At 40.0% G+C, this 22,135-nt stretch overlaps 2 protein-coding genes across 9 annotated transcripts; one reads left to right on the top strand and one right to left on the bottom strand.

Annotated features, from left to right (window-relative positions):
* Positions 1–1,047: 1,047 nt before the first annotated feature.
* Positions 1,048–7,814, top strand: NUBP1 (NUBP iron-sulfur cluster assembly factor 1, cytosolic). Its single transcript, XM_082772688.1, has 11 exons — positions 1,048–1,115; positions 1,192–1,293; positions 1,402–1,538; positions 1,730–1,798; positions 2,840–2,872; positions 3,632–3,722; positions 4,659–4,813; positions 5,924–6,034; positions 6,151–6,253; positions 6,981–7,064; positions 7,647–7,814. The coding sequence occupies exons 1-11, from the start codon at positions 1,082–1,084 to the stop codon at positions 7,697–7,699; spliced, it is 972 nt and encodes a 323-aa protein (XP_082628814.1). The 5' UTR covers positions 1,048–1,081; the 3' UTR covers positions 7,700–7,814.
* On the bottom strand, positions 4,830–18,157 carry TVP23A (trans-golgi network vesicle protein 23 homolog A). 8 transcript variants are annotated; one of them, XM_082772693.1, is made up of 7 exons: positions 17,816–18,155; positions 15,231–15,375; positions 14,260–14,349; positions 11,176–11,301; positions 9,395–9,524; positions 8,905–8,993; positions 7,947–8,796 (listed from the first exon to the last, which is right to left on the bottom strand). In XM_082772693.1, the coding sequence occupies exons 1-6, from the start codon at positions 17,968–17,970 to the stop codon at positions 8,935–8,937; spliced, it is 705 nt and encodes a 234-aa protein (XP_082628819.1). In that variant the 5' UTR covers positions 17,971–18,155; the 3' UTR covers positions 7,947–8,796; positions 8,905–8,934. The 8 variants fall into 8 exon arrangements, with proteins under 8 accessions (XP_082628821.1, XP_082628819.1, XP_082628820.1 ...); XM_082772694.1 differs by having other exon boundaries at positions 7,947–8,430; XM_082772691.1 differs by lacking the exon at positions 7,947–8,796 and adding an exon at positions 9,122–9,247 and having other exon boundaries at positions 8,918–8,993; positions 17,816–18,156.
* Between the last annotated feature and the right edge of the window lie 3,978 nt (positions 18,158–22,135).

The raw sequence follows: 22,135 nt of genomic DNA, 5'->3' as shown, positions 1-22,135 counted from the left end.
CAGAAGGTTTAACTTGTGCAAAACCACAAATTTTACTCACGTTACTACTTTCAGATGGCTGCTGCTGCATCTACAATTGCTGCAGCTCTGCACTGTTTTAGTTATAATAGCATTGCAAGAACTGTGTACATAAGTAATGGAAAAAAATGAAGGGAAGGTAAAAAGATTGACAAAGAAACATTTTCCTTCTCATGAGACTAAAAACGGTTCTGTTCAATGTTCACCTCTATTTAGATCACAAGCCCTTGGGGGCAGGAATTGTTTTTTGCTGAATGTGAATTACCCTGTTAGGGATTCTTTGCTGGTATCTGTAGGGGTCTCAGTTTTACAGCTGCAGTTTCCACAACTTTTAGGCAGGTGAAGTGTTGGTTTATCATGGGTTGATGAGCAGCACAATGAGTAGTCACCACTGCTTCAAGCCTGCACTCCAACACTATAGTATTGACCTTATGTGTGGCTGGACCATGCTGGGAAACACGTGGGGGAAGCAGACAGAGGCAGCGGTCATGGTAAGGTGCTGGTAACAAGGCCCAGACTGCACCACAGCCAAGCGCACGCTTCCTTGGTTTGTGGATTTAGTGACCTTTACCTACATACACAGCGGTTATCAGACTGCTAGAAGCTGATGGGCCAAAACGAGGTAGAAAAATCTTGCAAACGTATTCGCTAATTAAATTAACGGGAATGAATTGTGTAACAGCAAGGAACGGAAATAAATATACTCAGAACTGGTACGAAATATGGCAATGGAGTTATTTTACTGAAGGGATAATCTCAGAGCTGTACAACCTCAGAGAGAGGAAATCATGGCGCGTTTATTGCCGCGTAACGCCCCCTCCCCGCCGCACGGTGCCGGCGGCACACGGGTGGCAGCGGGGCGCCGGGCTCTGTTTGGGGCCCTCGCGAGCGGCCACCGGGGGCTCCAACACGGAGCGCGGGCCCTAAGCCCGGCCGCTCCCCCACCTTCGTCTCCTCAGTCCCGGAACCTCCCCTCTCGGGCTCAGCTCCGCCCGCCCGCGCACGCGCCCCGCTGCAGCACCGCCCCTGCGGCGCCCGGCGGATGTGACGCGCGGTGGACGCCATGGCGGACGCCGCGGGCGGGCCGCAGCCGGAGGGTGAGGGGCGCGGCGGGTGGGCTGGGGCTGTGACCGCCGCCGGTGCCCGCGTCCCAGCTCTCCTTGTCCGTTGCAGACTGCCCGGGGACCGGCAGTGCCCAGGCGGGCCGGGCCGCCGCTTGCCAGGGATGCCCCAACCAGAAGCTGTGCGCTGCCGGCGCCGCCGGCCCGGACCCGGGTGAGGGAGGCCTTGGGGGGGGGCGGGGCTAGGCCGCGCCGGGGGCGGGGCTAGGCCGCGCCGGGGGCGGGGCCGGTGGTGGCTGACCGCGGCCGTGCCACCCCGCAGCGGAGGCGGCGGCGCTGCGGGAGCGGCTGCGGTGTGTGAAGCACGTGGTGCTGGTTCTGTCCGGCAAGGGCGGCGTGGGCAAGAGCACTTTCAGCGCCCTCCTGGCCCACGGGCTGGCGGCGGACGAGAGCAAACAGGTGGGTGGCGCCGGGCGCCACGGGGCTGTGTCCCGAGCTGCAGGCAGGGCTGTGACTGCCCCCGCCCCTGCCGCTTCTCCCCAGGGCTCTGACCGTGCCCGCTGCGCGGAGCTTTCCCCTCCCCGACCCGGCCCTCGAAAGCGGCCCCGTGCCAGCTCGTTCCCAGGGGGCTGCGGTGCTTTGTTTTCCAGGTTGCTCTGCTGGATATAGACATCTGTGGGCCGTCAATCCCGAAGATGATGGGTCTGGAAGGAGAGCAGGTATGCTCATATTGCTTCTGTAGGGAGGGCTCAAATGTCTGGTTGAAAAGCATTCCCATTTTTTCATCCATGTTTCAGTTTTACATAGATTGAAGTCTTAATGTTTACTGGGAAAGGTGTGACAGTAGGCAGGGAAATTAGATGAAATGGGTGAGTTTGGCATGATTTAGTTTGTGAAAGAGTTGTGTGTCTTTCGGTTCTGCAAACCAGCTTTTGCTCCATATCTATCACATATCTACCCCATACTGTGTCCAGTCCTGGGCTCCCCAGTACAAAAAAGACAAGGATCTCCTGGAAACAGTCCAGCGGAGGGCCACAAAGATGATACAGGGCCTGGAGCATCTTCCTTATGAGGAAAAGCTGAGAGACCTGGCTCTGTTCAGCCTGGACAAAAGAAGACTGAGAGGGGATCTCATCAGTGTGTATAAATACTTCAGGTGTGGGAGACAGAGGGATTTGGCCAGCCTCTTTTCAGTGGTTTGTGGGGACAGGACAAGGAGTAATGGTCACAAGATGGTGCATAGGAAGTTCCGCACCAACACGCAAAAGAATTTCTTCACGGTGAGGGTGACGGAGCACTGGAACAGGCTGCCCAGGGAGGGAGGCTGTGGAGTCTCCTTCTCTGGAGATATTTAACGCCTGTCTGGATGCCTACCTGGGCAACCTGCTCTAAGGAACCTGCTTTGGCAGGGGGGTTAGACCTGATGATCTTTTGAGGTCCCTTCCAACCCCTGCAGTTCTGTGATTCTGTGATACACGTGAGCAGTTAACGTCAGTAATGTAGGCCTGGTGCTCTTTACCAACCTGGAATGTTTCATATAAATACATAAAATCACAGGGGAATTTTCTGCAGGAGTTAAGCAGTTCACTTATTAATGGATATCTGGCCTTTCTGCACTATTTAATTCAGCTGTTCCAGTGAAGTGGCATTGCTCCCATGGGCAAGATATCTGTTTATCCAGTTTTGACGTAGGTTCATCCTCTGTGTAACTTTTGCAATTTTTTCTAATGTAGCTTTGTATGTATCACTTCAATTTTCAGGTTCATCAGAGTGGATCTGGATGGTCACCAGTGGTAAGTTGGTGCAGTTGTTTCAAAATGAGTTTGCCCTGTGAATTTGTACTATGTTTAAGGATGGGGAGAAGCGGAAGATACTTACTCTATTAATTCTTTTCTTAATTACATATGCAGATTCTAAAGAATCTGGCTATATGTTATATCAGTGTTAAATTTCTTTTGTTAATCATAATACTGTATTTTTAAAATGGCTTTATTACTGTATTTCTGTTGCTTTATAGGCTTTTCTGCTATGCTATTGGCGATAAATATTGGTTACTTGATATTTGTATTTGACTATTATGCAGCTATACATGTACAGTATGCCAACCTTTCAGCGATGGACAGATCTTACATCCCCCCCAAAAAAAACCTCATTAATCTTCACAAAATGCAGGGAAAATGCCAGGTTGTGTGGTTTGTTGGTTTCTAAAGACCACATTCAGTGTGAGTCCTGCTAATAAGACAGCTTGATGCTGAGAGGGAGAACTGCTTTTGTTTTGATGGAATCACTGCTCGCAGGGATTCCATCAAACACTGTAACACTTAGTAGAACTAGTTTTTTGTCAATCTATGAATGTAGTTGGTGAGAGTTGCAGAAAAACCTACGCAGTCTTTAAAGCTGTTTGTTAAAAGGGTAGAATAAGGTTCTCTGCTGTTGTTTTTTAATCTTTTTCCCCCCCTCAAGCTGCTTTTTCTACAAGACTGTTTAGAGTTGGTTTCTCTGCTCTTTCTCTACTGTTCAGTATTCTCTACTAAGTTTCTCTTCTCTTTTAGTATGTTGAAGAAAACTTAAGTGTCATGTCAGTGGGGTTCTTGCTCAGTAGTCCTGATGATGCTGTCATCTGGAGAGGACCAAAAAAAAATGGTACGTATAAGGTGTTTTCAGCAATAATTTATGTAGTTAAAAGACTGAATATCAAATGATGAACTTACTTGTCTAATAGCATAAATTGCACAATATAGCAAGCTACAGTAAAAGAAACAACAGTAAATAATTCAGTTAAACCAGTGGGTAATGTTGTTTCATGGTTTTGTAAATTGTAGTACCTTCTAACTTCATCAAATGAACATGTTCAGCTTAAAAAAGTAGGTCACAAAAGGTCTGTGCTCATTATGAATCTGTAGTAACAGAGACAGATTTTAGTTTTGCAAAGGAAATTATTTTTGTAAGTCTCACTTCTAGTTGCTTTTTCCTCTCAAGACAATAAATCATAGGAGCGGAATCTATCTAATTGTTGAAACTATTGTAAAATGATTGTCAAGAAGGTGAAATCAAATGAAAACAAATGTAATGCTTTGCTGAAATTTACTCAAACTGCACTAATAATAAATGCTGTAATGGTCCAGGATTCCTCAACCTTAGATGCTTTAGTTATGGTGTGATGAATTACAAAATACATTGACTGAGAAGAATTATTACAAAATTGGAAATGTGGAGAAGTTGTTTTTTTGTGATGTTCATTACATGTATAGAACTGCATCATTCTGAAGACAAACATACAGCTCCGAGCATTTTATTTTATTGTCATAAATAAAGGTATCTAAGTAACCTTTAAATAAGTACATTAGTTTGAGTCAGTTTTTGCATGAGCATATTTTTTTTTAAGCTTTGGCAAAGCAAGCATTTCTGTACTTAAATTGGCTGTAGTCAGAAGAATCTTAATACCTAGATTCTAAAACTTGAAGTAGTCTCTAAAGCTTGAAATACACTAAGTTCGTTCGTTTGTTTGTTGTTGTTGTTTTGTTTTGTTTTGTTTTTGTTTCTTTTCTATTCATCGCACATTCTAATCCTTTCTTCTAGGGCTGATCAAGCAATTTCTTCGCGATGTGGACTGGGGTGAAATTGACTACTTGATAATAGATACGCCTCCAGGAACATCAGACGAACACTTGTCTATTGTGCAGTATCTTGGTGCATCGCATGTAGATGGCGCTGTTATAATCACTACCCCTCAGGTAAGAGAACTTAATTTTCATTGATTGAAACATCATGGCAGTTCCTTGATTTAGAATCTGTATTTAACTTCAGAGAAAGGATGGTACAAAATCTGAGGGAAGTGACTGACCTTGTGCCTACAGGTGGCTGCTTTATGAGTTAGACCCCGTACTCCACTGAGGCATCCATCTGAATGAGCCACTAAACCACGTATCTGTTCACCAACAACAGCTGTGATCTGAAATGTGAAGTGAAATGCAGTATTTCACTTTCTTCTTTGAGAATAGAGTTGGCATAGCTGGGAATTCGTAATTCCCAATAGCTTAATGTTCAGAAGTCAGTAAGAAGTTTAGGCCTTTGCATAAGTCAGAGGGAGTAGAGGAAGGTCACACAGACTGACAATCTCAAGGAAAACCTGACTTGCAAATGGAAATTAGGCACATTTCTGTGATACTTGTTCTTAAAAGAAAAATCTGACTGTGGAGAGATGAAACTTAAAAGATATCAAATTAAAACATTGGTTTTAATCCCTGGTTTGGAAAGAAATAGGAGATAACGCTAGCAGAAAACACCAAGTGTTTTCACAACACTCAAAAGAATATAAAATGTAAAGGAAATGGAATGCTGAGGACAATAACAGATAGGTGTTGAGGAAAGGAGAAGGAAAAAGGAGAACTAAATGAGGTCAGGCACATATGCAAAAACTCTGAGGGGATGATAAGCTATTTAAAATGTAACTTGAAAAAATTAAGTGTAAGCCTAGAGGTTCTTGTCTTTCTCTGCTGTTGACGATGCCAAGGATCTTTCTGTAAACTAAGAAAGTTCCATTTTAAAGAACTAGCGATTGAAGATGAATATGAGAGATAAAACATAGGTATGGCTGAATCTACACTAGAGTCAAGTCAGCTTCCAAAATAAAACCACATTCTGTAGGCTAGAACAGTTTTAGCCTGTTCTACTGTTATTCTGAGATATTTTTTTGCTGGACTACATAGTATAAGTTTGTTCTTCAAAATATGGAGAGACAGTAATAATTGATTATAAACTTTAACATAGTTCTAAGGATTAACTTAGTAGCTTCAGCATCAAATTATTACATTCAAAGTAGCAGTGTTTTCTAATGTTTGTAGGAAGTATCACTTCAGGATGTTCGGAAGGAGATCAACTTCTGTCATAAAGTGAAACTGCCAATCATAGGTGTTGTGGAAAATATGAGTGGCTTTATATGTCCAAAATGTAAGGTAAAGCTAGCTGTATCTTACAGCACTTCTTTATCTTGATGTTGTTTGCATATAAAACATTTCTCTAAAAATGCCGTATACTCTAAATTGCAGTATTTTAACTCATGTTTTCCTAGAATGAATCTCAGATCTTTCCCCCAACTACTGGAGGTGCAGAGAAAATGTGCCAGAACTTAAACGTTTCCCTCCTGGGTAAAGTGCCTCTAGATCCTCAAATAGGTAAAGTCACCATATTGCACTACATTTAAAACACATTGTTCATCTTGTACTGAATTTATAACTTTGAAAGCCTGACCTAGACACTGGTAAATTGGAACGTTAAACATTTTTGTCTCTTGGTTAAATAGCTGCTTTCAGATAGAATTTTTATTTGAATCAAAAGTTACTGGAAGTGTGACACAGCATGGTGTGAAAAGAGAAAAGTGCTAGGATAACTTACTTAACATGAAAATTCATTTTGATAAAGGTTATATCATATACCTCTGAAGCTGTATAATTGTATTCTAAGTACACTGTGTCTTTCTCTTCAGTGTAATTATGTGAAAGTACAGAATTAATAAATTCATAACCACTACCAATAATAACATCTTGTAAATACTACGCGCTAAAATTAGTGCTTTACCCAATGTTACTGGCATGACTCAAATCCTCTTGTGGATTGTGGGATGGCTTGGTTCTTTACCCACCACCTATTAGAAATTAACACTTGATTTAATGGCGTAAGGAACAGTTCAGTACTTTCAAAATAACGACTGAAATTTTCTATTGATAGTGTTCCTTTGTAAAGCTAAGCTGTTGTATTACTGACACAATGACTTCTTAGAAGGAATAGATTAAGTGGCTCATTGGAAGGGTATAACTTCTAGTAGGATGAAGTTTAAAATAAGACAAGTTCTTCTTTAATTTTTCTCTTGGTATGTTTTCATGTTTTTCCCTGTCCTTTAAGGAAAAAGTTGTGACAAAGGTCAGTCTTTCTTGTCTGAAGCACCTGAGTCTCCAGCTACATCATCTTACAGGAACATCATTCAGAGTAAGTCTGGAAATCTCAGTGCAAGTGAATCCTTTCCATTCTGAGCGTTTCCTTTGGCAGTGCATAAAGGTGTTAAACAAAATTATGTTATTCTGCCACATACTATTAAAAGAAGCACAGTACATATGTATAGCAATTCTGAAAGTAACATACGCAAGTACAATGCTTACTTTTGTTCATCAGTTATGATAGGCTTATAAAGCAATAACTAAATTGTATTTAATAACCAGTTTCAATGTTTAGTGTAAGTCATTAATTTTCAGAAAAGATGTGTATATGCTTGCTCTTAAGCAGTTGTTCAGCATGCCTGTTGAGGGGAGCTTACTGAGTAAGATATAGCTGGCTAATTATTGCCTTCACTCTAAATGTAATTACACAAAAACAAAACAAAACAAAAAAAAACACACACCCTTAAGAGCAGATGACACACAGTTTTTTACATACCAACAGTTGGGGACATTCCTAAGGCCCTTTAGTGCTGATTAAGGCCTAAACTGTGATATTTGTACTGATAGGAGACAGGCTGATGCCTGATATGCAACTGAGGTGTTATCTGTATTACTTTCTCCCTTGTCTCTCCAGGGATTCAGGAATACTGTGATCTACAACATACTCAAGAAGAAAAGATTATCTAACTATGAGTGAAGTAAAAATGTATTTCATGTGTAATTATAGAAAAGTAACTTATGCCTTGATTTAATAGAAGGAATGTATTCTTTTTGTATATTGCAAATAAATTCTTATTATTAATGTCTTTGCCCTAGGCTTTTATTTCCATAATTGAACTTCAATTTCCTTGAAGTTCACAGGCATCTTAAAGCTTGCTATAAAGTTTAAAACAAAACAAACCAAACAAACAAACACGTACATCTGTGTTACAAAGGTGTAATCTGAATTCAATGTCACCATACTAATAACATGAATATGAAGTTGACTTTTGAAAACATCTGTATGCAAGATTCTGTTCACAAAGTTGAACATAAAATACATTTCACTGATGTTGGGATGTTGTATCTGAAGAATCTAATATGCATGTGTAGTAGGCTTCGCCCTACCCTCTGCACTTGGATTAATTGTAACGCCCACATTCTTACTGCAAAACATCCCATAAGTATTTTTTTCTTTCAGTGTAAAAGATCTATATTTTGAGTAGAATTGTTGAAGTTATGTCTTCTTTTATTATTGGCATCAGTTTTAAAATAAAAACCTGCTGGAGTTTAGGCAGCTATGATTACAGCATAAATACAATATTTTATTACAGGTATTGAATAAAATAAATATATTTTAATTACTTAACTGTGGCTGCTCCACACAAGTGCACTGTGGACTTGCTGCAAGATTTTTTTTCTTCTACTAGATCTTAAGCCTGAATACAGAAAAAAAAATAATTTTTGGTATCTTAAATAACCAAGTGGCCCTTTACGATTGTAATTTCGCTTTTTACTGCAGAATCAGCTCTGAGAAATCAGTGATGTCTACAAGAGGAAAAGGTAATTTCATTTTATTAACTGTAGTTTGAAAATGAAACAAGTGATCATTGTCTTTTGATTATATTCTCAGGACAATCCAATAGTTTCAGGTTAGTTCACAGTTTTTTCTCAAGGACGGGTCTGCTCATGAAAGTCCTGTGTAAACCACAAGCACTGTTCTCATGCCTGTGCAAACTGCCTTTTGGTGAAAGTCTTATTTTGAAGTAAGTAGAGTCTTTACCAAAGGCTATAATCCTTTCAGTCTGAAGACACAAATGACAAAATCATTATTTCATGCAGGTATAATTATAGAAGAGCTTCATTTCAGTAACTTAATATGTAAAACAGCTTTCATAAATCAGTATTTTTACCGGTTGTCTTTTTATTATTTCCTTAAATGACTATCTAGTGCCCGTCTTTCCATGTTCTTCAATGCAGTCATCTGAAATTCTTGTCTGTCCTGCAGAATGAACACAGGAAAGGCAGGTGTGACCATAACCCATTATGTAGGAATCATAAATGGAAAAGGCTGGTGGAAGTCTCAGGGTTTAAGACTGTTCTTCCAGCTGTGCCTAGGCATTACAGTACCTCAGAAAGCATCATACTGAAGGTTTAACTTAGAGGAAATTCTTCATGGACCTTGCAAGCAGCTCAGTTGTGAAGCTTCAGCAAGGCTCGTGAGTACAGAGCAAACTGCTATGGGGTACGGCCCCTCTGAGAACGCACAAGAATGGCTTATTGGAGAATCAAGGTAACCCTGTCAGAATCTACATTAGGAACTAATACCAGGAAAAGCCAAAACCAACAGGTCAGCATTTGATACCTCTTGGCTTATAGCTGACAGTCCAGCTTGGTACTTACTCTTGGGAATATCTGCTGTGACAAAAAATCTCGAAGTTATTCTGCCGATGCTTTTTTGTCCCTCTAATTTGCAGTGGATGTATCCATATAAATTAGCAGTTTGAAGGGAAATCCCAGCTATCACAAGAGCCTGCGGACAAACAAAAGATTGGCTGGGACAAATATACTGCCATATACATAGACTATGCATTAGAATATATACGCTTGCTCTATACAAAAATGCTGTAAGAAAGGAATGTCCCTTCAAATAACGAAGGACCGTAAAAGAGATCCAACCGTACTAAACATTGTAGTCCCTTTCTGCAAAATGCCTTTTTAATCAAAATTGTGTAGCTTTTTTTTTTTTTCTAGCTGAGGTAATTCTGCATTTTGAAAAACTTCATTACTTTCCTAAGAGCACCTATACAAAAAAGCACCTATTTGATCAATTTCATAATCATTTCATCTTTTAAGCCCGATTGTATCTAAGAGCTTCACATCCAAACACACAGCAGGCCTGCAGACATGTTTAGCTGCCAAATGCCTTATTACACAAAAGATCCTGTAACTTGAAGATTTACAAATAGTATCAACAGATGTATATCAATATCCATCGTTAGCAGGCAGTGTAAATGAGTAGGTCCTTTCATGGTGCTAGAGGCTTATCAGCAGGCAAAATCCAATTAATTAACTGGTAAAATAATGTTTGTCTTAATTTCCTGGAAGCTATCAAATTTTCATTTGGTAACGTGGTTTTACAAACACCTGAACAACCTGCATCTTCTGCACTAGCTTAGGTTCCTTCTCCAGCTAGCTCTTTGCTTAGCAAACAATCTGTTTTTCAAAACTAAAGGTGGAGCTGTGAAGGAAGACAGCTGGTTTAATTTTAACTATTGTTTGTATAGTTATGCCACTTGGGGCTTAAGAAAGCAGTTAATGATTTGCAATAGATTCATACCCATTATCTGAATTTCCCATTTCATTTACTAACAAAATGTAATCTTGGTTATTATTTGTTCTGTAGCAGCGGGTATGCAAGATGCTTTATATCTTTAATAATAAAATTGTACTTTGCACAGTTCAGAACTTGATGAAATGTATTCTATGGTGATTATGCAAGCACAATAGAAAAATATACAGAGGAAAACAAATTTCATAGACAAAGCATCAGCATAATACAATATATGGGGTACAATTTCTATTTAGAAAAATGTGTAATGTTTTGCTTGTCCTTCGTAGAATGGATGACTTATAAATGCAATAATTATAAACTATATAGTTATATCTTAATTTATCAAGATTTTTAAGTGCTTTCATACTGGTCCATTCAAACGGGAATGATACCAGAAATCTAAAATCCTTACTTTTAAGAGCTAATAACATTCGAGTCCTGAGGAGATGTGAAAACCTGAAAGCCAGCACTTCTGGTTCACTTTTTGTTCTCTCCCACTAGTATCTTTTGATGTCAATAAAGAAGTTGGAGAAAAGTAAAATGCTACAGTTAAAAATGAGGTTGCAATTCTGTCAACTACTTAAGATGCTTTACTGGAGCTAATTGAAGTAGCTAATTGAAGTAGCTAATTGTAGCTACAGTTGCTAACCTAGTAAAAGTGATGCTAAAAATGATCCATTCTGGATTGCAGGGCTTGATTGCAGAAAACTCCTCTTGTAGAGGAGTAGATTTTGTAGAGTTGTAGAGTTGTAGATTTTGGTACAAAGACTGTTGCAAAACTACAGATCTGGGTTTTCCCTCAATTAACATTACTTGTCTGCTGTAGCTCATTCAGTAATGCCAGACTTACCAGCCATTTCAGCTTCAGGGAAAACAAGGTGCTGAAGAAAAATACAGTCCAAATGACTGGACAGATAATGAGGCCAAGCCAAAAGATTCGAGTTTCAGCTTCAGTTGAGGCAGCTGTCATAGACACCTAGCAAGAAAATTACTGAAACTTTTAGTCACAAAGACAAAACCCATAATAAGTAACAAATCAGTGGAGGAGGAGGAATGGACAAAACTACTTGTTTACCCAAATTTCATATATTATATGCATACAGACAGGGTGGTTTCAATAGGAAGAGAAGTCACTGATGCCAAATTTTCTGCGTGCTGCCCTACTGTACATGACAGTATTTTCTTTTCAAAATGCACTGTTTTCTTTTTCCTGTTCTCACTTATTAGATAATCCATTCGTTTTGTCAAAGGTAGTTGCCACTAATGCTACAGATTAATAGTATTTTGTAGTCAAAAGTTCTGTATGATAGCCATTGCTGTTAAACTTCAGAAAGACTAAGTTAAATTTGATATTAGATTCAAACTTTACCAGGGGCTCAGAGACATGTGAAACAGACGACAGTGTTACAAGCAGAACTTCAGCATGAGTATTTTGCAGTCTGAGGAGTAGTTTTGTGACTTGTGCCATGATCAAAAGTCAAAAGCACTGGGAAAAAAATTAGTGTAGTATCAGAAAACAACTATAATATCTAATGTGGCAATGAGTATCTATTCCAAGTGCTAACAAGCAAACTTTAAAGATGCACACAGGATTGATCAGTTGGTTCCAGTTCAGACAATGAAATTCTCATAAAAGTGTCCATTTCTACACTTTTTATAAAAACACATATAGCTTAATTTAAATTTAATTTAAATTTAATTTAAACCTGGTGTGATGCTTAGTTTTATATTATGTAAACTAACAGTTCAGTCTTGCTTATGATGTCTATTGATATTTGATAAATTAAGATGTAGCTTCAAAATGCCTAACGCTACTGTTAGGCACCACAGCAACTGCTGGCGCCTCTCATCATTCAAGGTGCTCTATTTGCATTCTTCAGGGAGACCAAAAGCCTCAAGGCAGGCTGCAAAAAAAAAAAAGGTTGTGGATTTCTTCTAGTCAGCACAACTCAAAAGGATCACTGTTAGCTCCAAGCACTTAAGAGAAACCAAGCAGAAATTTGCTCAGAAGGTTTTGATCCTTCCTGGGAGAACAGAATTCAAAATCACACACCAAACATCAGGCCATTCAACTATTACCAGTGCTACCTTCTGAAATACGAGCTTCTGAGCGGGAAAGGAAAACTGTGGAGTTTGAAAACTGAAAAGACTCTTAGTTCAGTACCTAGAGTTCTCTGTGTGAAAATAAGATTCATCTATCCATCCCATGTTAGACAGATGGTGGTATCCAGCAAACATGGTTAAGCTACTCTATTGCACCAAAGAAAATCCTGAAGATGCATTAATTAGCAAGTGTCTAATTTTTCAAAATACACTCTAAACCAGTGAGGTCTGTGCCTTCACAATTACAGAAAAAGAAAGATGTTCTGAGTCAGTAAAAGAGCTTCATCACCTGTATCTAGAACTACTGACAAATTACCCAGCAGGGTATTAGCACAAACTATGCAGGGGAATAAAAATCTCAGTGCACCTCAGAACTCCACACCTGAAAGAACTAATTAACTTGATGAGCAAGATTACAAAAGGCTGCAGCCCCCTAAAAAATATAAATAAAAAAAAAATTCTAGGTTGAACTTCTGTCCCAGTAGCAGTGCACCAGGAATTGGCCGCTTGTTATTAGCGAGTGACTTGGAATATTTCTAAGCAGATCCACTCCCTAGAGGAAGAGATTTCAAAAAGCTGCCAGAGAACTGGGAAGGGAGGTGGGAACTCTGGAAAGTATGATGATTGATTGTGTGTATTCTGGAGCTTGTAAATGATAAAGCAGTTATGGACAAGCCATGACCAAGTACAGTCCACCCTAATTACATGCTATACTATGATTTTCATAGTATAGAACATAGTATCAAACTATTTGCTACAAGTTTTGGAAGCCTTGAGCCCATAGGAGTAAGTTGACTTTGTACTTCCAGACTGGAATTAACAAACTGTAGTAAGTGAACTAGGGAACATGTTTACTCATTTTACAGTAATACTGCGGTCAGGAGGTGATCTCATGAACACCCTTGCTTTTAAGATCTAAGAAAGTTCTTGCTTGCTGCCACAGATCAACGAAACTAAGATACTCTGGAGGTCTTCTAGCTTCTCTGCTTTCCTGCAGACTTTCCTGTATTCCCAATTTCATGTGGCTTACAGGCAGAAAGCTGGCATCTCTTAGCTTCTTACCTGCGTGCAGCCACACTGGCTGTGGCAGGGCTCCAGACCTGCACCTTCAGTGTTTTATGCTGGACTCTGCACTTGGGGTGTGTGCACAGCTGGGTCTGTGAAAAAGGGACATTCCTGTCAGCAGCACTTCAAGTGCTGTTCTACAAGCCGCTTGCCTCAATGGGATTTTGGACAATGTTAGGAAACCAACATGAAAACTGTTTAATCTTGACCCTGAAGGCACTGCCAAGTGCCTTTTTTTTTTTTTAAATTGCGTTTTTGTTTGTCTATTTTTGCTCAGGGTGTTGGGCAAGTACTAGCAGTGTGATCCAGGTACTACAGCCCAGCATATTCCCTGAGCACAAATAAAACTTAAAAAAAAACTTTTAAAAACTGAACTTGAACTATTCAGCCTTGCTTTCAACCTAGCTCTTTCCTGATGAGAATTCCCTTTTGTAATTAACTAAGGGAAGATGTGTTTATTACAAGGTGTTCTCACTTGAAATTAAAATAGAACTACCAGAAATGTCATATATAGAACCATGATATGAATATTTATTCTGATGATGAGTGTGATGGAAATGTTGCAAGACCTCAGCTGAATATTTCCAGGAACTGACAACATGGTGTGCTTGCAGCTGAATACTTGTTTTATCTTCTAAAGAAAGTAGATATTGAGCATTTTTGTAACAATTACTTTTTTTGTTCCTTTATTGGAATTAGTATGGGCTTTACAAGCTTTCATATGCACTCTTGTTTGTCCTGAACCTATTTTTGTTATCATTCTTACCCTTCTTGCTTCAAATACCCAGTGGCTTGTTCCGTCTTCATCAATCTGGTTCCACCAACGTAAACCAACCAGGAGTCTTCCTGTCACATTCTGGTGACACAGTTATTTGCATTAACCAAGTGCACAATTCACTTGTCAGACAACATTTAAAATTGAGACAAATGTCTTAAAAAAATAATAATTTTATCAAATAGTAAATTTAGTTCTAAAAACTATGTCAACCTGTGCACAACAGTCACTAATGATGGATGAGTTAATAGAAATTAGAGGCCTGTTCTCCTCATGTGATAAGTAGCACAGTAACATTGATTTAGGTAAGAAATTATAGGATGTGCCCTTTCAAAGTCAGTATCTTGGAGAAGCCTCTGATAAATTCTTAGTAAGAGAGGAGAACACAAAACAAAAACATTCAGGGAAAATGAAAGATTAATTATAAACAAGTTTGGAATCAAGCAAATTAAGACAACATTTTTGTGCCTGGATGAATACTGCATTTTTTTCAGGATGCCTGAGAAATGAGTTCTTTGCTTCAGTGCAGAAGCATTGTTCTGTTTTGAACCTCAGGGGATTCAAGGCTGGCCTGACCAAGCTGCCTGCCCATGGTGAGGGCACTGCTGCTTCAGCTGGGCTCCCGGCAGCATCACGAAGCTCCTGCACACTGGCAGCGAGGCACAGAATTGAAGCTTTGGGCATCCTTGGGAATCCATTACTGAAAGCTAGTGTTAATTTATTTTTTCTAAGACGGAAAGTGTACAGACAAATCTGCCTATGGCAAGGCAACTTGCTCACCATGTGTAACTTATATCAGTGACTAAAGATATGTAAAAGTCTTCAATAAAATGTGTCAGACACGTTTAATAGATCTACAGATCATTGTTTTTGTCACTCTGTTCAGTACACATCTTCCTTATCGTTTTCATTTAATGGCACATAATACTTCCAAAGGTAATTACTGTTCAGGGTCATCTTACCTTAACTGACCAGAAGTCAAAGGATAGAAGGAGGAGAATTGTGACAAAACAGGCAACAAAGCTGTTGCTGAACCAGTCACAGAACAAGTAGGTAATAATAGCACTCACTCGGAAAAACAGGTGGAAAAAGGTGGCCAGTGGGTGCCTGGAAAAAACAACAGAGAGGACTTAGGAAGTTATGGGACAAGAAGGGCAGTTTTATACTTGCTAACAATGCAGTATAACACAACTAGTTCTAGTCTGTAACAGTATCTGTATTTGTATCTGCTGTTATTTCATATGTTGATGTATTACCAAAGTGATAATTCTTCCAATAACCAATCTCCAATCAACAGCTAAAAGATATGTTGTTCATGTTAAAACTTCCTCTAAGATGGCACAAAATCTGCATTCTTTCATCCATTTCTTTGGTAGTGCATGAAGGAATCTAGTGGTTGCATTCACCACTGCACTCCGAACTTATTTCATGAAATCAGTCAGTGTAGAATTGAGACAGATCTCATGCCTTTCAGAAGTATTTTGAAAACAGGAATGGGAACTCTGAAGGTTTTTTGTTGTTGTTTTTTGTTTTAAATCAAAACAAAAGATATAGCATAAGACAAAATGAACCTTAGTATGCAATGACTGAGAAATGTCCTTTCACAGAGGAAGTACAATTAAGGAAGTTTACAGGTCTTTTGAATGAATGTTCATTAACTTTGTTAGATATTTGTTCTTATCAAACAATTCTATTATGAAATAAAAGGAAACTTTGGAACAAGAACTATAAAGAACTGGATTTTGGCCTGTACAGTAAGACATGGGTTTTGAGGAAAGTTGTAATAAGCACAGTGAAGTGTAACATGCCAGGTACAAAAGCTTGTACTGTATAGTTGTTTCTGTTAATTAGTTTAAAATGACAATTAACCAGATTAATTTAATGGACATTCCATTTAAGTAACTTCTTCCTTTAAAACTGGAATGAATAAAATCTGTTTTCCAAATAACTTTTCCATCAGTGATGGCCCTCTACATCTTTAAACAACTAACAGCAGTATGGCCCAAGCCACAATTAACTTTAACAATTCTATTTATTATGTATAATTAAAAATAATGCATATATACAGTAATTATAATTCTCCATAAATTTGAAATATAATTACATTTAAATTAGAATTAATGTTTATATCTTTATTTGAATGTTATTCCTGTGTGCCTATTCTAGAAATTAACTAGTCTATAATGGAAATGTTGTGCTTGTAGTAGTAAATGTGCTTGCCTGGGCAAGCAAGAATGACATGCAGCTGAAGTTTACATTTACTCCTTCCTGATCATGCCCACACTAACCTCAAACTTTCCAAAAACTACTTCTGACTTAAAAACTGAACATGTGACATTTGAAGTGAAAGGAGCTTTATCTGACCCTAGCAGATGGGTAGGTGGGGGGAGAAGAGGGATTCCTGTGAACTCTCAACCCCAGACATGGCCTTGCTATCTCAAACAGGACACAAGAGTTCCATGAATGGTATGTTTTAGCAATAAAAGCTATTTGGAGAAGTCATAGTGCTTTATTTTGGAAGTCAGATCATGAATTACTGTTGAATACTGATGAATTACAGAATGAATGTGTTCTGATGTCAGACTTTGAAGACTGTTTACTGGGAAAGTATGTGAGCAAGAGGCCTACAGTTATTACAACCCTAAACACTTCACTGAGCCTGTAGTACAGATCTTGACAGCCAAGGAACTGGTGCTGTGCACCTTGGGACCTCAGATAAATGCTTCAGCAGTTTCACTTCATGCTGGCTCTAGGCTGGTCTCACTGACTGAACCTGTGGCTGGTGTGTGCAAGATGCCCTGGAGCTGTATTTTCCAGTTTAGTCTCATTTGTTCATGTGCTCCAAGTCTGCACCAAAACACAAACAAAAACACAAACCTGCATCTAAACCGTGGGCTGCCGCTAATGCACTGAAAACAAAGCGGTTCTGGTCATGTTAACTGTGGCTGGTTCATCAAGCACGCGCCCTGTTGTGAAGTCCAATGCAGTGGAAGGGCTGTAAGGCTTCAGCAGACACTAGAAAAACTGATTGATCTTACTGTGAAGCTGCACAGTTGGTTGTGTAACTCAGGTAAGATGTCCAGCTCTTATTTTACTTTGTTTATACATGCAAGAATATTAATGTTGTAATGGACTGCAGTGATCTGGGATAAGGGTGAAGCTCCGTATAGGACAAAAGTGCGGTCCCCAGCTGCAGGCAGCTCACCCCGAGGGTGTTGGGGTTCTATGGCTTTCCCAGGTAAGAGCTACAGTGTCATATTCCAGGCATCACCGTCCCCTGGTGGGAAGAGCTGCTGCTTCCACCCCAAACAAACGCTCCCGTTCAGCGGGGTGCACAGAGCAGTGCCAGAGCTCGCTGCCGGGGACGAGGGAGCCCTCCTGCCGCCCCGCAGCGTGCCGGGTGCCCGGCCCTGAGCAGAAGGCGGCTGCCGTGGGCTCTGCCGGTCCTCTCAGGCCTCGGGCCTCCCCGCCCGGCGCTCGGGTGCTGCCTCACGCGTGTCCTGTCCCCCACCCCCGGGAAGGGGCCGCTCCGGTCCCCCGTCGTTACCTGATTTGGGCTTTCCGCAGCGCTAACTCCTCCTCGCCGCCCAAGTCCAGCGACACGTCTTCGGTGTCGTCCCCCAGCGCCTGCGGCGGGGACCCCCACAGCGCGCCCGGCAGCGGCGAGGGGCGGCCGGGCTGCGCCGTCCCCGCCTGCTTCATCCTCCGGGCGGGGGGGGGTTCAAGGAAAAGGGCCCGGCCGCGGCCTGCTCGGGGCCCAGGGGTTGGGCTGGAGCCTGGGGGGCCGTCCGCAGCCCCGCACGGACACCCCCGGAGGGGCCCGGGGCCGCGCCGCCGGGGAGATGGGCTTGGGAGATGAGGGTGCTGTGGGCACCACCAGCGTAACGGGGGTGCTCGGTCTTTGGTAAAAGGTTAGGGAAGAACTGTGGGGTGTGCTTTGAATTGCAGGTGGATGGCGCAGCGGTAAAGGACAAGTGGAACGAGACAGCGATAGCGGCAGCGGGAAGCGTTCAGGAAGGTCAATAACTGGGGGACAGTGAAGCGAGGCATCAAGGAAACAACTCGGGCAGGAAAGTGTGAAGTGAAGGATCAAGGAAGAGCTGATACATCAGTCATTTGTAGATCTCACTAGCATTACGTAAGCCTGCAAATAACAGCATAGTAGGCTTCTCTGAAATACCTAACCGAAGCAGAGTGTATATTTTTAGTAAGTACAGAAGCTGCCAAAGTGAACATTTAAAAATATTAATTGCAAAGTAGTTCTGTGTAAGCCCTATTAGAGCAAGACTATACGTAATGCATCAGAAAATATGCCAGAGCTGTTTTCAGTAGGATTAGCAATTAACACAAATTATAGGAGAGAAAGGTATATTTTATAAGCAATGATGTTCATATGGTGGTAGCTATATTTTGACCTTGGTAGCCTTAAAACAACACTTTACAGTGTCAGTAAGTACACCAGGCTTGTACTAAAAACTTGGGCAGTCTGTAACTGGGTGGATAGCCTACAACATTGAAATATTTAGGTAAGTGTCCACTCCAAAGAAGAGAGAGTTAATCTCTTTGAGATCTGTCACGAGATACAGTTATTAAATGATTCTGTACACACCTGAAGTTGACACATAGTTCACTTACTGTACCAATGGGCACTATGGTTTATGAGAATGTGGTTTTATGAGAATTAGCAGCAACTTAAACAGAGCCAGCTTCTAACTCAGAAGCAGCTCCAGAACTGCAGTTACAGGTATTCAGTAGTGGAGGCCTGGCCTCTTTTTGATTGCCAGATTATTCATTTTAGCTATTGTATTAGCTCTTCTTTCACCTGTCAGCACAGTTCTTCCAAGTTGGATTGTTTGAGTTTAGTAATTCTATAATGTTCTTATATTGTCTCAGCTGTTAACTTTTTATTCTAAGGCCCCAGCAAAAACTGTATGCTGTGTTCTTTTTCAAGAAAGACAATACTGTTCTGTGGGAGAGGCAAGAATTAGCCAGCATTATCTATCTGTTTTACTACTCTGTTGCTGCTAATTGACTTCAATAGCAATGGAATGATACTGCTGAATAAAGAAACAGAATGCACAGTTTGTTTTATTCTTTTAAATTTAAAATTGATGAATGTTTCTTTAATTTTCCCTTCTACCAGTGCTCGTCTCCACTGATTCACTGCAGGGATTGTCTGTTTTCCTAACAAAGTTTTAAACAATCCCACAGAAGATTGTCACTACACCATGCAAGTAATTTTAGCAGTATTCTCTGGAAAGCTCTGTTAAATTACATTCTGTGATTATTGAAGGTGTAGTATGGGTTATCATTTTCTTTCAAAGTAAATTAGCATCTAGAAAGAATCCTTGGTCAAATCAATTCTTCAGGTTTAGTACGGGTCTGCGGTATATAGTTGCAAAGGAATTCATGTGTGAATTATTAGAAAAACATTGTTCATTAGAAGTTTTCTGTGTTTTCTAGTACTTCACAGGAGAAACTATCCAATTCCCAACATTTTACAATGATTTTTATTAAAATACAAATGATTTGAACTGTGGAAATATTAGTAACACAGTAAAGGTACCGTAAATCCTCAAATAACACACATTGAAGATTCAGTTATGATAAATTATGAATTGTGGTTTGGTTTTGAGGGGAGACAGATTTTTATACAGGCAAACCTTAACCACTTTTGAAATATATTAAGAATTCACCTAATTGCTAAGATCTATAGCATAAAATATTTCAAAACTGCCAGTTGTTTCTGTGTACTTGCCTTTACACAGAAGGTTATGGACACTCATCACCCCAGGACAAATAATTGCCTTCCTATTGTAGAGCATTATCAGTGCTATACAACTTCTATGCATCTCACTGTCTCAACTCCTTTCACGTACAATAAATAGAACATCTTCTAAGTTTAGTGCAGCGCTTTGTTGACTCAGTTAACTGAAGTCAGCTGATTTTCTCTTTCTCTTTGGAGTATTTCCTGGAATCTACACTGGCATGGTTTCAGAGACTTGCCCTTTAAATTGTACCAAGGATATTTTGAATGTCTCAATCAGAGTTGCTGTGATTTAAGTATATCAGTTACAGTTTTATATTCAGAGGAACAGAATACTTTGAAATATTGTTAATTCAATAATAACTTTTAGCTCGCTTGCATTAGATACACCTATGGGCTTTGATGGGGTTCCATAAAATGCTCAAATTTTAAGGAGATGGGCCAAATTACAGAAAATATTAAATATTTTTAAATATTAAATTTCTAATAGTGTTGTCTTTTAATTAATTTGTAAAAGCCAATTTCCTGTTTTGGCCCCCACACCAATTTCTGTGGGATTTTTTGGTTGTACATACCTTAATTGTAACTGGTAGTTCTGTATTAATAGAACACACAGCAGTTGCATGACAGATCAGAATAGCGTCTTTCAGTTGGGTGATACCTAGCAATGTTCTCAGAGTAGAGATCAAGAGTGTCTATGTTGCTTTCAGTGAGAGAAAAAAAAATATATATATATATATGTTTTTATTAAATAGTTCAGTTTATTCTCTATATCACCATGCAGCTTTAGGCCTTACATAACTCAAGCTGTAGGAATCTCTGGTGCAGTTACCCAGGAGACAAAATGTTTTGCATTATTAACAAGTTTACTCCAGTATCTTTTCCTGGTTGGACTATGCTGTAGTCACATATAAAGAGCAAAAACAAAGGCATAACAAAGCAAAACCATCAGCTGTCTTCTAGGTCAGGGTGCATTGCTCCCCAGCACTTGGGATGCAGACTACTTAGTGTGCTTAGCTTTATACATCCCTTTATACATTCAAACCTTCAGACATTCTCAGCTGTAGTTCCTGGTACTTGTCACTTCTGCAAATCATTTCATTTTTCAGTTTGGGAACTTCAGAAATAAGGAACTATCAAAAGTTTGATGTGACTTCACAGATCCATTGCAGTAAGCAGGGATCGGATTCATGTCACAGAATCGCAGTCTTCTGATTTCACCAGAAGTGATGCTCGAGTTTGACTGCCTCCTTCCCTATATAAATGTAAAAGGCCTGTACATACTCACAGAAGCATCTAACTTCTGCTGACTTGAGCCAGTCCTCTGTAGGCTTGCTGAGTAAAAATAATCTAAACCTATTAAAAAAAAAAAAAAAAAAAAAAAGTCCCTAAAGGTAATCAAAGAGTTGAGAAACTGAGTTCAACAGAAGGTTAGTAGAAAAAAATGACAGTACTGTTGCTTTTACTGCTTTCTCTGTAAAAGGTGAAAATACTTACAAAAGCTGTAAGGTGCTTTCTCCTTGCTGATAGCAGTATCTGATAGTCCTGTTCAGATCCCCAAGGCCCATGTTGGACCTTGTTCTTTAACCACAGCTTTCAAAGGCAAAGTCTACTTCATCTTTTGTTGTAGACACTGTGGCTAAGTGTTTTTTGCTAGGTCTGCTTGCATTTGTTCTTACTTATTCTAAATTGGTATCTTTGACAGGAGGGTACAAGGAAACAAAGACAAGGAAACAAAGACACCAAAAAAGATGTCTGAGGAACCCATACTGTTTCTATAGGCCTGAATCATATGAAGACATGTAGGTACTCAGGATTGTTGCTTTTTTCAGGTATCTGGATCTATAAGCCTCAGAAACATAAAGCATCTTGGAACAGGGCCCAGCACATTGACTTGCATGTTCTTTTTAAGATGCACCAGATGCTACTGTAGATAACTTGCCCTATATCCAGTACACAATTCTGAACCTCTCCTGAGGGTCGGGGTCTAATCTCTTTTGGCAGAACCGAAAGCACAGTACATGTCTGTCTTTTAAGTGGCCTAGGAGCCTTTTTTTCAATGGAATCTGTGCTTAGGAAGAGACTCCAGTTCTTTCTGCC

This window comes from Aythya marila (assembly GCF_965140915.1).
Source record: "Aythya marila genome assembly, chromosome: 15".
Lineage (NCBI taxonomy): Eukaryota > Metazoa > Chordata > Aves > Anseriformes > Anatidae > Aythya > Aythya marila.
This window is presented reverse-complemented; position numbering and strand designations above follow the sequence as displayed.